Below are 15,190 nucleotides of genomic sequence, written 5' to 3'. Positions count from 1 at the left end.
CGCTCCGGGCCCTAGCCCCTGGCCCAGCTATGGCTCCTGGGGCTCCCTCGTCCAGCCCCAGTCCTATCCTGGCTGCGCTGCTCTTCTCCTCTTTGGGTAAGTGGAGCCGCCCCAGTCTGGGGGCCCTGGGGCTCAGGATGCCTCTCAGCAACCTTGTCACTGCCTTTGCTGCAGTCCCCACTGCAACCAAAGAGCGAGCAGGAGCAGGAAGGTGATATTATATTCAGAGGGAAAATATATATATATATGTATATAGTTTGGAGGGAGGCAATAAAGGTATTCTGTGAAGGGAGAAGATAAAAGACTGTAGAGAATTTCCCTGAGGTGGACCTGACTGGACCCAGGCTGGAAAGCAGTAACCTGGCCCCAGAGCCATGTTGAGGGCCTGGTGGGAAGCAGTGTCGTTGCGTGGTAGGGAACAGGGTTGGACACCCAGTTCTGGACCCTACGCATTCCCTAGTAGTGTTTGAGGGGCTTAACCTTAGTTTCCCTCAACAGAAAAGTCAGGGAATGTGATCTAAGGAAGGAGCCCAAGGTTTGTGGTCCCAACTCCTCCAGTCCTTTGTCTGTGGGTGCCTCAGTTTCTCCCCTTGGATCCGTTGTCCATTATGTGGGTGAGTGGAGTAGAAGGGAGAGTCTATGAGATTCTAAGATCTTGTCCATCTAAAGTGGTCTTCCTTCATGAGTTGACCAACCCCTTTCTTATCCCATGGCAGATGTTGGGTGAGCGAGAGGAGGTCCAAGTAGGGTTATTTGAGTGGATGTTTCCCTTCTCCAAACTTCCCCAAAGCCTAGTGCAATAGATGAGCAATAGACAAATTGGGGGTGAGAGAGAACTGCTCAGAATGGCCAAGGTTCTCTGCTGTCAGCTCTCGGAGTCCTAAACCCAGAACCCATACTCTCCTGGGTGTTGTAATGGACTACTCTGGGACATCCAGAGAAAATGTTAAAGATAGAGAGTTGAGAAGGTCATAGTGAGGGAAATGGTGAGAGGGAGTCTTGGAGAATAAGGAAGAGAGTTCTGTCCCAGAACATGTCCACCCGTAGAACCATTGAACAGAACTGAAGGGCAGTGGTTGATGTTAGAACAGGAGGAATAGAACTTAGAGCCAATGAATAATCTTTGTTGTTGCATTTGGGTTTCCCAAGAGAATGCTAAGAAGTGAGTCACTGATATTGCATGCTGAGGTGGGAGATTTGAGACTATGGAGCTGGAGTGGGGGGAGTTAATGGGTAGGGGGTGTCATAAGCCCCCAACATTGGTCAGACAATGAGTCTCTGTTTGTTTGGTTGCTTCCTCCTCCTCCTATAGAACAAAAGGGTCTACAGTTGCCCCCACCCAGAGCCAGCCCACACACATAATCTCCCTGGAATGGCCTTCCTTGTGTGGGTGAGTCTTGGGAGAGGCACTGGGCCAGAATGGCCAAGAGGAGAGTGAGGAGGGTCAAACCACAGGCGGCTCACACACAGTCATCTGAGCTCTAGACTCAGGGATCTTCCTTTGTATCCAGCTTCCCCTGAGAGGGTTACAAGATCCTTCCCTCCCTGGCCTCCCTGTCAATGGCAAGCTGTATGGCAACCAGGGATTCAGCAGTGAGGACAGTTGACCCAGGGAAAAACATTCTTCAGTTATTTTCATTTTTTTTTTCTGGCAAGAAATTTGAGTTTGTGGTGCTATGGAATACTATACAGCTGTTAAAAATAAGATTGATCCGTATAATTCAACATGGGAACTCTGATAGATAGATAGATAGATAGATAGATAGATAGATACTATATATATATATATTCTTAAGTGAAAAAAACCAAGTAGAATATGATGCAATGCATGTGAAAAGAAAAGAAAGCTCCGTAAACCAGAACTATTTCACATAAGCGCATGTACTTCTTGAGTCTGTTGAGTTCATATTGCCTTTGATACATAGAATAAGGTTCCACACTCAACTGATCAACAGAGGTCATACATGAGAGAGGACCACAGGAAAGGAACTGGTTGGGTGTGTGTGTTAAGAGGAACTCTAGCTATATCTCTGCAGTTTGAATAGTTTATAGAAAGAATGCAAAAGGTATTACTGCATAACTTCAGATACATTTCATTTTTATTTTTTTAACTTACAATAAATTTTTAAAACCTTAAAGCCTGCAACTAAGGGGTAACTTAAGAGTTAAATACTGACCCAAAGAGAAAGTGAGACATGGAGACAGAATCCAACTTCTGGAAGTCCTCAAAAGAGTCCTCTTACTGTTGATTTCATTTTTTTTTTAACGAACATGCTAAAGAGCTTGAACCAACACAGTGTTTCCACCCAACTCTTCAGTCAGCCCGGAGAAATTTGGGCTTGAGAGTAGATCACAGCTGCCCCAGCTTTGCTATGGCCTCTGACTCAGCCCTTGACTTCCTACTGGTCTCCCTTCCTCTCTATGCCTCGTGGGGCACACCTGTGCATCTGATTCGCCTCTCTGCTTGCAGTGCTCCCCCCGGCCCAGGCCATTGTGGTTTACACGGACAGGGAGGTCCACGGTGCAGTGGGCTCCCGGGTGACACTGTACTGCTCCTTCTGGTCCAGCGAGTGGGTCTCAGATGACATCTCCTTTACGTGGCGCTACCAGCCTGAAGGGGGGCGTGATGCCATCTCGGTGAGTGCCTGGGGGAGTCTGGGTTTGGATAACGAAAGGGTGACTTCAAAGAACAGTAGAAAAGAGTACCTGGGCAAAGGAGGGGGAATCCTTGATGAGCTATAACCCTAACTTTGGCAAGGCAAGCAGCGATCTGACTAGAGCCTATCTACACTGTCGCCCCTACCCCAGCTACCCTCTCCAGCCGGGGATCCCTTACCCTAAGGCTAGACTCACATACTCGCCCTCATTCTCCATAGATCTTCCACTATGCAAAAGGACAACCCTACATCGACGAGGTGGGGACCTTCAAAGAGCGCATCCAGTGGGTAGGGGACCCTCGCTGGAAGGATGGCTCTATCGTCATACACAACCTGGACTACAGTGACAACGGCACCTTTACTTGCGACGTCAAAAACCCACCGGACATAGTGGGCAAGACTTCTCAGGTCACACTCTATGTCTTTGAAAAAGGTGTGAGGGGATCTGGGAATGCGCGGTGGGGTGGGTATGGGGGAAGACCTGCGGGCTGCGGGAAGAGGCCAAATGCCTGGCCACCGCCCTTCAGGCCCTGGGAGGGTGGGCCGATGGCAGCCTTGGCTGAGAGCTTGCACGTGGCGCCAGCAGGGGACAGGTGTGGGGCTAAGACCCAAAGAGGCATGATCCTGCTCACTCCGTTCCTTCTTTTCCCTCCCCTCCTAGTGCCAACCAGGTATGGGGTAGTACTGGGAGCCGTGATCGGGGGTGTCATAGGGGTGGTGCTGCTGCTGTTGCTGCTTTTCTACCTGATCCGGTATTGCTGGCTGCGTAGACAGGCGGCCCTGCAGAGGAGGCTCAGGTAAGGGCAGCCTGCCAACCCTCCCTCTAACCGCACTGTGGCCCATCTGTGAGGGTGTGGTGTGGGGGGCTGGGAGCCAAGGCGAAGAGGAAGGTGGAGCTCTCTGGAGGGGGCTCCGGCCTGGAGGGGGCCAACCGACGCAACCCCTTTGCCTGCAGCGCCATGGAGAAGGGGAAATTGCATAAGGCCGCGAAGGACTCCAAGCGCGGCCGGCAGGTGAGTGGGACCTGGGGCGGAGCGGAGCTGGGGCACGGGGGCGAAGGGGCGGGGCAGCCGGGAGGGGCGGGGTGGGGAGTCACGACCCCTCGGACCTTGCCACTGACCCACTGACGCGCGGCCCTCCCTGCAGACGCCGGTGCTGTACGCCATGCTTGACCACAGCAGAAGCACCAAAGCGGCCAGTGAAAAGAAAGCCAAGGGGCTGGGGGAGTCTCGCAAGGATAAGAAATAGCGGTTAGCGGGCCGGGCGGGGGGTCGGGGGGCAGGGGCGGAGCCCACCAAAGGCCCTCAGGTGGTGGTCATTGAGATGGAGCTACGGAAGGATGAGCAGAGCTCGGAACTCCGACCTGCGGTCAAGTCCCCCAGCAGAACCAGCCTCAAGAACGCCCTCAAGAACATGATGGGCCTGAACTCGGACAAGTGACCACCCCCCCCTCCGGGCCCTGCCAGAGCAGGGGGACCTAGGCTCCTCTTAGCCCCCGTCTAGGTGCTTTCCTCCTTTGCTCCCCAGCCCCGCCCTGCCCTTAGCGTGCTTTGAGATGTAAGTTTCATTCCAAAGTTCATTCCCCCACGCACCTCCTACTTTCCCCCACCTTCCTTCCCTGGCTTGCTGGGAGCCCAGGGCCTGACCCTACTCTTCACCGGCCCCAAGGACTGTGTGTTTGGTGCCTGTCTCTCTGGCACCGAGAAGAAAGGGACCTTGACACCCCGTGCCTCAAACCCCAGGCCACCTGGCCTTTCCATCCCTTGCAATGCCCAGCGTGTCCCTCGCGCTTTTCTCTCGGACCCTCCCTCCCCTCCATCAGGTGGCCCAGCTCCATACTGTGCTCCCCCCAGCTAACACCCGGATCACCCAGACCAGACTCTCCTTCAGGGTTTATTTAGGTTCTTAGTTATTTTTTATTTTTTAATCCATTCTTTTTTGTTTGTTTGCCTGTGCCCTCCCCCGTGACTGAGTACCAATGACGTCATGTGGTTTTTGGAATTCCCCACTCCCCCCATTAAATCCTTGATGGAGAGCCTGCCCGAGCAGAGGGGCCCCTGACGCTCAGTCCTGAACTACAGGGTTGGTGCCCCTGACCGCTTTGGAGCACTGTTCCGGACTCAAGGTCGTGGGGAAGGAGAGACAGAGAGAGGCAAAGAATCCTCATAGGCCAAGGGATTGAGGAGGGGCCAAATAAGCCTTAGGAATGGCTTTTGAACAACCAAAGAGAAAGGAGAAACAAATGGGAAATGGTGGGGGGAGGGGAGAGCCTGCACTCCCAGCCATAGGGGATTGCTGGGATTTTTCTACATTCTGTATATTTCTTCTCAAACCCCCAGTGTCCTTAAATGTTTAATAAACACTGACATTTCCAGAAGTTCTGCCTCTGTCTCCAGTTTCCTCATTCTCCTGGGAATATCCCTGTCCCTCATCCCATCCCCAACCTCCTACCTTCTCCCATTCCTTCCCTCTTCCACTCCTCTTCCTCATCTACTGGTTTCAGTTAGAATTTGGCTTGATGGTGTGGACTTCCACAGGAGTGGAAAGAACTCGGAAATCAGCTGAGAAGACACATTCAACAAATTTGTGCTAAATTGTGTGTCAGGCTCTGCATTTACACGGCTAAAACACAGGCTCCCTCTTTCCCAGGATCTGAATTTTTTTTAAAGATTTTATTTATTTGACAGAGAGTGAGAGAGGGAACACAAGCACGGGGAGTGGGAGAGGGAGAAGCAGGCTTCCCGCAGAGCAAGGAGCCTGATGTGGGGCTCTATCCCAGGACTCTGGGATCATGACCTGAGCACTTGATCCCAGGACACTGCTTAACAACCAACTGAGCCACCAAGGCCTCTGGGATCTGAATTTTGAAAATAGGTCAGCCACTCACTAGCTGTGTGACCATGGCTAGTTATTTGACTTGGGTAAGGCTGTTTCTGCATTTGTAAACTCAGATAACTGCCCTTCTTAATTCCAGAATTTTATGAGAACTCTACGAGATCCTGCATACGGAAAACTTTGTTAACTATAAATTGATGTGTGATGAAGATATTAGGGATCAGTCCTTTAGAATGTTTCTACATCCTGCCTAAAGGATCACATTTTACAAACTAGCATAAATTCCAGCCCTACAACACGTACACATACAACTTTACTTGGTCACTATCTGAGCTATGCTATTAATACCTCTATCTGGTTTGTTGGTATGCTATTTTAGGCACACTATTAATATCCTGGAATACTTAGATGATTGCGGAAAGACATATATACATATCATTTTCCCTGGGGGGCTAGAGGGCAGGTCACTGATGGAAAAAAACAAACAAACAAACTCCTACAAGTCATCTCTTCACCTTAAGAGGTTAAAGATAAGATTTTATTTTTTAAGAGATTTTATTTATTTACCTGAGAGAGAGAGAGAGATCACAAGTAGGGGGGAGGGGTGGAGGGAGAAGCAGACCCCCGCCAAACAGGGAGCCAAATGCAGGACCGATCCCAAAAAGGACCTCTGCTGAAGGCAGGCACTTAACCAACTGAACCACCAAGCACCCTAAAGATAAGATTTTAAACACCAGCTTTGCCAAAGACCAGAGTGCTTTCATTTACGTCAAGGGGCGTCTTCCACTTTTTTAAAAAGAAATATTAACCCAAATTCTTTTTAATATAAAGACTAATAGATTCCACTGCATAAATGCGAATCAAAACTACAATGAAAGGGGCACCTGGGTGACTCAGTCATTAAGCATCTACCTTCGGCTCAGGTCATGATCCCAGGGTCCTGGGATCAAGCCCCACATCGGGCTCCCTGCTCAGTGAGAAGCCTGCTCTCCCTCTTCCACTCCCCCTGCTTGTGTTCCCTCTCTTACTATGTCCCTCTCTCTCAAATAAATAAAATCTTAAAAAAAAAAAAAGCAACAACCTACAATGAGATATGGCTTCACACCCATTAGGATGACTACTATCAAACAAAACAAAACAAAACAAAATAATCAGTGTTGTAGAGGATGTGGAGAAATTAGAGCCCTGTACTCTGTAGGTGGGAATGTAAAATGGTGCAACCCCCGTGGAAAGCAATATGGCGGGTTCCTCAAAAAATTAAATACAGAATTACCATATCATTCAGCAGTTCTACTTTTGGACATATACCCAAAAGAACGGAAAGCCAGACCTTAAAGAGATATTTGTACACCCCTGTTCACAGCAGTATTATGCACAATAGTTAAGAGGTAGAAGCAACCCAAATGGTCATCGATGGTTGATTGGCTCTACATGCAATTGACTGTTATTCAGAAAGGAAGGAAATTCTGACTTACACTACAACATGAATGAACTTGAGGACACTATGCTATGTAAAGTAAGCCCGTTCCAAAGACAAATACTATATAATTCCACTTATATGATGTACTTGGAGTAGTCACATCATAGAGACAGAAAGTAGAATGGTGGTTTCCAGGGGCTGGGGGGAGATGCTTAACTGACTGAGCCACCCAAGGGCCTCCTCCCCCGCCAGCCCGCCTTTTGTAAAGATTTTCTTTATTTGAGAGAGACAGAGAGCACAGATTACTTAAAAATAAAATCTTAAAAAAGAAGAGATTGAAACAACCTGGAAGATAAGAATCTTTTGCTTGTCTCACATGATGTGTATTTTTTTAATTTTAAATTAAAACTGCATTTGATTGTCCCAAGGCAAGGATCATCTTAAGCTAATATTTCCCCCCCTTCCAGGTGAGGCCTGCGTTCTTACTACTCATTTCCTTACCTGCCTGACCCCTCTTAATGTATGAATTTGCTACTCTGTCTTGAAATGTCCAAGAATTGGACAAATATTAGTGGGTGGGAGTGAGGTTGGGTTAAGGAGGCTATAGTCAAACTACACACTCTCAGAGCCCTTCACAGCCCCTCAAATAGACGACCAGTCATGGAGCTCAACTCTGGCCACACTAGCCACCCCTCAGACTCAACCACAGTCCCACTGGATGCTCTGTTACCTGAAGACTGAATCGTGACGCTAACGTATGAGGTTAACAATTTCTATGATCACGTAAAAATGAGAAGAAAGAGATAAAGGAAATGCTTGACTTAGACAAAGAAGCAAATATCCAAGGGGCGCCTGGGTGGCTCAGTGGGTTAAGCCGCTGCCTTCGGCTCAGGTCATGATCTCGGGGTCCTGGGATCGAGTCCCGCATCGGGCTCTCTGCTCAGCGGGGAGCCTGCTTCCCTCTCTCCCTCTCTGCCTGCCTCTATATCTACTTGTGATCTCTCTCTGTCAAATAAATAAATAAAATCTTAAAAAAAAAAAAAGAAGCAAATATCCAAACCCAGCAAATAGAAAACATGTCAGTTCACTACAGTCCTTGTTTCTGGGATTGGTCAAGAAGCCATATTGGGTAGGTAGGACCGGCTTCCACTTCTCATTCCATATTTCCCTGCCTTCAATAACAGCTTCCTTCCTTAGAAAGTGCATTGGGGTCATCTAGAAGATTTTACCCTTTTTTTTTTTCCTTAGAGAGAGAGAGAGAGCATATGGGAAGTGGGGACAGAGGGAGAGAGAGAATCTTAAGCAGGTGTGAGCCCAGTGCAGAGCCTGACATGGGGCTTGATCTTATGACCCTGAATATCAAGACCTGACCCAAAATCAAGAGTTGGAGGCTTAACCACCAAGTACACCTTTAAAAAAATAATTAAATTAATTGTTTTAGAGCAGGAGAGAGAGGTAGGGGAGGGGCAAAGGAAGAGGGAGAGAGGATCTTCAGCAAACTCTATACCCAGAGAGAGTTTGATGCAGGGCTTGATCTCACAACACTGAGATCATGACCTGAGCTGAAATCAAGAGTTGGATGCTTAACCAAATGAGCCATTAAGGTGCCCTTGGGATCACCCAGAAAAAAATTTTTTAACATTTTATTTATTTATTTGACAGAGGGAGAGAGATCACAAGTAGGCAGAACAGCAGGCAGAGAGAGGAGGAGAAGCAGGCTCCCTGATGAGCAGAGAGCCTGATGCGGGGCTCGATCCCAGGACCCTGAGATCATGACCTGAGCTGAAGGCAGAGGCTTAACCCACTGAGCCATGCAGGCGCCCCTCACCTAGAAAATTTTAAATCAGATCTCTCTTTCTAGTCCTGAAGCCCTCATAATACTCACCATGTAATTTAGTGTATTTTTTCTTAGAAAAATGGAATTAACAAAATGCCTATTAAGAAATTATACCAGGGGGTGCCTGGGTGGCTCAGTTGGTTAAGTGACTGCCTTCAGCTCAGGTCATGATGCCAGCATCCTGGGATGGAGCCCCGCAGGGGGCTCCTGCTCAGCAGCAGAAAGCCTGCTTCTCCCTCTCCCACTCCTCTGCTTGTGTTCCCTCGCTCACTGTGTCTTTATCTCTGTCAAATAAATAAATACAATCTTTAAAAAAGAAAAGAAAAGAAGAGAAAAGAAAAGAAACTATACCAGAGTCTCCTGGGTGGCTCAGTCAGTCAAGCATAGGATTCTTTTTTTTTTTTAAAGATTTTATTTATTTATTTGACAGAGAGAGATCACAAGTAGGCAGAGAGGCAGGCAGAGAGAGAGAGAGGAAAGCAGGCTCCCTGCTGAGCAGAGAGCCCGATGTGGGACTCGATCCCAGGACCCCGAGATCATGACCTGAGCCGAAGGCAGCGGCTTAACCCACTGAGCCACCCAGGCACCCTCAAGCATAGGATTCTTGACCTCAGCTCAGGTCTTGCTCTCAGGTCTTTGAGTTCAAGCCCCATGCTGGGCTCCACGCTGGGCAAGGAGCCTACTTAAAAATAAAAAAATTATGCCAATATAAGATGAAAAAGTATGAGGGTCTAATGTGCAACATGGTGATAGTAGCTACTAACATACTTGAATGTTGCTAGGGGAATAGATGTTAAATATTCTCATCATAAGAAAGAAATGGTCACTATGTAATGAAGCAAGAATGTAGCCAATAGTATGGTCCTCATCACTTTGCAATGTATCAGATCAATGGCTTATATACTCTTAAACTTATACAATGTTGTGGGTCAACTATATCTGCCAAAAAGCTGGAAAAAAATAAGTTATATAAAAATCTATGTTCCATATTCCTTCCCAGAAGACAGTTTTCACGTATCAAATTAAATGGAACATGCAATGCTTACAAAGCCCTTGTGAGAAATTACAGTTAAGAGCAGTGTCTTGGGGGTGCCTGGGTGGCTCAGTGTGTTAAAGCCTCTGCCTTTGGCTCAGGTCATCATCTCAGGGTCCTGGAATCGAGCCCCACATCGGGCTCTCTGCTCCCCAGGGAGCCTGCTTCCTCCTCTCTGCCTGCCTCTCTGCCTAGTTGTGATTTCTCTCTGTCAAATGAATAAAATATTAAAAAAAAAAAAAGCAGTGTCTTGTCCATTGAGCCAGGCTCCGTCGAGATAATAGTTTTACTGGCTTTTCTCACTCCTGGTTAGTCATGCCCAGGAAATAAAAGGGATCAGAACACTTCCTTAGGAAGCAGTTGCCCAGTGTGGATGAAGCCAAATGGGTGTGTTTCCCTCACAAGAGTAGGACATCTGGGACTAAGCAAATGTGTCTGTACACACACACACACACACACACACAGCAATCTCATAAGCAGAGGGTTGATTCTAGCATGTGGATGTTGCTTAATACTGCTTTAAGGTAGAACAACGACTCAACAGAATCTGGCTCACTTAAATCTCTTTGCTTATTCTAAAAGAACCACAGGTTAGGAATGGTCTGGAGAAGGAACTCACCCCTGTTTTTGGCAAGACCTAAAACCGGCATCAAACCAGACCTGGTTTTAATTCCTGCTGTAGCTCTCTGCAACCTAGGACAAACCATCTGACCTCAAACCCTTGAGTTTTGTTAAGTTAACTGCTATCCTATGGTGCCTTTCAAAGAAGACATTGAGAGTATATGTAAGTATACGTAAGCCGTGTCACTAGGCTAGCTCCTCACCATTCTCTAGCTCCGCCACTTTTCCTTTCTTTTCAGTTGAAGGAAATGGAGGAACCTTCTCCCAGAAGACCGTTCTCAGGGAGGAGGCTCTAACTCACCGTCCACTGGTCCGGACCTCAGTCTATCACCACCGGCTTCACAATTCAACACCATCACAACACAGACATGAACGTTTTGTCTTGCAAAGACTTTCCTTTCTAGACAGTAAGTGTGGCTCCCAGGTGAGCCCCCCACCCCCGCTATTTATCTTGTGGTCCCTCTCCAAGTGCTCTGCCCATGGTAAAGACTTACAGCTGAGCTAGAAGCTTTGGGGATCTCTTTTAGAGAGAAAAGTTGTGGAAGCAGAAGAAAGACAGTGTCCTGACTCTTCAGGCTAGTGCTGGGCCTGGCTTTCCAAAGGCTTAGGGCAATAGTTCCCAACCTCCTCAGTCCAATGCCCCTTTTTTTCTCCTGAACAATATTCATATGCAATACAAACTCGATACCTACTTTCAAAAAGTAAATTGAATACTCTAACTGTATTATAAAGGTGAAATAAAAAATTAATTTATAACAAAATGGAAAGTATTATAACCAACTGAACCACCTAGGCACCCCAAAAATGGAAAGCATTTTAATATGTCATGTCAGGCATGACTACACATAATATAGTAGTCGGAACCTTGAACCCAACACAGAATCCTTGTGAGCACGACAGCAAAAGATGCACAAGTATCAGCCGTTCAAATACCACAGGCAGCAGTGTCCTGGGTGACACGGGTTTCTGAAATGGTAAGCAATTCTCGGTGAAAGTTCTGAACAAAGCAAATGATAAGTTCCTTCAGTCTACACGTTAGTTGCATTTCTAGGAAATGCAGTGTTTAAAATGGCTCAAAAAATACTTTGTGTTCATATGTAAAATGAACCTGAGTCCGAGGATCCCTCAGATAAGGGGTCGCTCACCTACGCTGCTATCCGGTGGGACTTTTAAAAGACACGTGAGATGTGGGGCATTTTGCTCAGTACTGTCCTGGTCACTGCAGAATGCCTAGCATCTTTGGCCCCAAGACACAAGATAATACCAGGAGACCCTCCTCCATGCCCACCCCAACCCCCCATATATGAAGATAACAAAAAATGACCCTCACGGATTTCCAAAACATCCCCTAGAGGGCAGTGCGTCCCCCTGCTGCGAAGTGGCTGAGGGGACCACATGGGACCTGGAACCCTTCCGTGAGTTAAGGAAGAGTTGGGTTTCCTTTCACCATGCCCTCATCTCCTCACCCTCAGACTTCGTGTGAGCCTATTGACCCTCTCTCCTTCCTAGGCCCATATACCAGCCCTACCTCCCAAGTTCTGAGACCCATTTCACTCTCCGTTTCAGGTCATCCAGCACCAGGGAAGGCAGCTGGATAAGATCGATGGGACCGATGGAATTCTAGATTGGAGGCTGGCAGAGCAGTCAGGTAAAGCCAAATCTGGCCCTTCCCTGGAAGGAGGGGGGGTCAGGGCGGATCCAGATCTTACCTATGTGGGCCACAAGAGACCAAGTAGACATGCCTGAGCTCAGCTAAGGGAAACCCTATCCTCAAACTTGGCTGGACAACATCCATGCCTTCCAGGCTGTCTGCCTCCACTCATCCAGTCCCTCACCAAGATGGTACAAGGAGCAGAGTCTAGAGCCAGACTGCCGCTCCTGTCCTTGCTCCACCATTCACTTTAGTTTGAAAGGTTAGTTGATCTCTCTGTGCCTCAGTTTCTTCATGTGTAAAATGGGGATAATAGTATCTATGTCATAGGGGTCTAAGAATTACATGAGTTGATATATGTAAAGTGCCTGGCACGTAGTAATTTACAAGTCTTAGATACTATCATGGTCATCATCATTCGTGCCCTTCAGGGAGCATTAGGCCAAGGAGTACCCCAAACTGGGGGATGAGCATTCCTCAGGACCCCAACTACGAAGAAACTGAAGCTGACGGAGTTACGCGTGAGTAAGGACGCTCGCAGCTAATCTAGCAGAGATGGCTCCCTTGTCTCGTTCTTTGAAGGTCTAGGTGGCTGGGGAGTAAGAAAGGCCAGTTACCACCATCATCATCACCATCGACATCATCATCACACTAAGGGGAAAACAGAATGCTGGACGGAAGAGGGAGGGCTGTCGGTAACAAGACTGGGTGCAGGAGGGACGGGTCCAGGAGGGAATAAGGAAGCGTTTCCTGCACCCTTGAGAAAGGGCTTACTTTCTGACCATCTGTGGACCGTGAGTCTCTGTCTTTGTAGATCTCGAGTCCGAGCGGCTACCCAAATGACCAGAAAAGAAACAAATTTCCCGACCTCTAAACCCTCAGTCTTCAGGGGCAGCAGAATTGCTGCATTTGGAGAGAAGATGGTGAAGAGCAGGAGAGAAGAGCTCACCGGAGAGTGAGTCCTGTAAAGACTGGGTCTCGGGGCGCCTGGGTGGCTCAGTGGATTAAGCCGCTGCCTTCGGCTCAGGTCATGATCTCAGGGTCCTGGGATCGAGCCCTGCATCGGGCTCTCTGCTCCACGGGGAGCCTGCTTCCTCCTCTCTCTGCCTGCCTCTCTGCCTACTTGTGATCTCTCTCTCTCTGTCAAATAAATAAAAAAAAAAAAAAAAAAGACTGGGTCTCAGGGACCAAGTACAGCAGGAACAAAGCCACTCCCAAGAATAGCCACACACACACACACACACACACACACTCTACAAACAGCCCCAGAAATAAAGGAAACACAGTAAGGGCAAGAGGGGCAGAGAGAGGCAGAATTGGGCAGGAAGGGCAGCTCTCCAAAAGGACATCAGGGCAGGAGTCAAGTGTAAGAGAAAGAGATGGACATGGGAAAGCTGCCTCTATACTGGGACCAGATCAAGGAGAGGTCAAGAGTCCTTCCCAGCAAGGACTCCAAGTCCCTGAAAGTAGGCTGTCCCAGGAAGCAGGATCTTTGTTCCCTTTGGCTGCCTGAATTTCTCCCAAAACCTTCACCTTCAAGTCTGGGCTCTGGGGACATATTCCAAAGTCCCGCCCCTGCTCAGATCTCCAGACCTCTATCACTTTCGACAGGGTCATCCTCCCAGCTCCACCACCCTCCCAACACAGATGGAATAGCACTGAAAGGCATGTCAGTGATAGACATGTGAACACTGAATTTGCTTTTTTCCCCCTTGACTGCCTCCCTCTTCTGCTAAGCCATGTAGTAAAGAGCACTCACCAGTGCCCCACAGACTTGCAGTTTTTGCTCCGCAAATCAAAGTACCCAAGAACAATTCCTTACTGACCGATACTCCAGGATTGTGTCTCCAGCGGCAGGAACCACAAGGACAGGGAAGAGAAACAGGGCCCTAGGCCCTATGCAAGAGCTCCCAGCCCAAGCCTGGGATGCCAAGGAGGAGCTACAGGAGGAGAAGAGGGTCAATTCGCGGGCCGTGCAGCCAGAATAAGCAGACTGGCCCAGAGGAACTAGCTTCGAGAACCTTTACTGAGAACTATCACTGGCTCCGTGAAAGATGACCAGATCTTTCTGGTTAGAACCGTCTTTGCCAAAGCTACAGACTGCATTTTTGCTACAATGCCCTTTCTTTTCAAAGACATCTTGAGGGCAAGTGTAATGCTTCCAAAGCACAAAATGGCGAAGACTGAAAAGCCACACTGAAATTCAGCACCATGCTCCAGATCAGTGTGGCAAAAAAACCAAAAGGCCGATAACCCCCCATGCTGCGGAGCCAACAGGAGCGGGCTGATGGTGAACCCTGCTGTTGCCTTAGCACCCCAGCTCTCAGAAGCCCAGATCACTGGGAACAGGGAGGACCTGTCTTTCCTCAGCGTCCACAGGGCCAGACCCAGGTGAGGCACAGCCAAGACCCATCTCATGTCCATGGAATATCCCGTAGCCACAGGCTTGCTAGGCAAGGGTCAACTTCTGGGTATAAGTTGCCTTCCAGGGCTGTTGTCCCTTGCTTCCTACGCCCGGCCGCTCTGTGGGTTCAGCGTCTGCATTCTTTTTTTTTTTTTTGGACTTTAAGATTTTGTTTATTCATTAATTTATTCATTTGAGAGCAAGGGAGAGAGGGGGGCCAAGGGAGAGGGAGAGAGAGAATCTCAAGCAGACTCCCCGCTGAGCACAGAGCCCCGAGATCAGAACCTGAGCCAAAACCAAGAGTTGGACGCTCAACAGACGGAGCCACACGGGGGCCCCTTGGGTCCTGTATTCTTGAATCAGGAAAGGAAGGGCGAATGCTAAGGAGTGAAGAGAGTGTGAGAATGAGCTTTTCTTGCTTGATCTTCCAGGATTCAGCTTCTGGTCACAATGTATAGAGACCAGTTCTCAGCAATGCGAGCTCCCTGGAATGCCATCATTTTATTTAATTCACGGTTTAAAATCGTCAGCATGACCGTGGTGTTCTCTACTGACCCAGAGTCTTCTCCTTCCCGTAAGTTAGAGAAACTGTGGGCGGGAGAGGGAGTGTGGGAGGAAAACAAAGCAAGAGGGACAGCGAGTGCGGGTCATTTGGGGATAGGGAGCAAGGAAGGTTGGGTTTGTTTTCCATGGGATAGATCCCAAGAGTGCTTTGAGCCAGAAGGCAAGTGG

At 48.4% G+C, this 15,190-nt stretch overlaps 1 protein-coding gene across 1 annotated transcript; it reads left to right on the top strand.

Annotated features, from left to right (window-relative positions):
- Positions 1 to 5,024, top strand: MPZ (myelin protein zero). The gene is given in 6 exon segments (XM_045983165.1): positions 1 to 96; positions 2,471 to 2,637; positions 2,877 to 3,090; positions 3,319 to 3,454; positions 3,613 to 3,670; positions 3,804 to 5,024. Coding segments are annotated over 6 exon segments (936 nt in total). The 5' UTR covers positions 1 to 29; the 3' UTR covers positions 4,098 to 5,024.
- Positions 5,025 to 15,190: the final 10,166 nt, after the last annotated feature.

The sequence above is a fragment of the Meles meles genome, chromosome 17 (genome assembly GCF_922984935.1).
Source record: "Meles meles chromosome 17, mMelMel3.1 paternal haplotype, whole genome shotgun sequence".
In the NCBI taxonomy this organism is placed as follows: domain Eukaryota; kingdom Metazoa; phylum Chordata; class Mammalia; order Carnivora; family Mustelidae; genus Meles; species Meles meles.
Note: the sequence above shows the minus strand (reverse complement) of the source record. Positions and strands in the feature narration are given on the sequence as shown.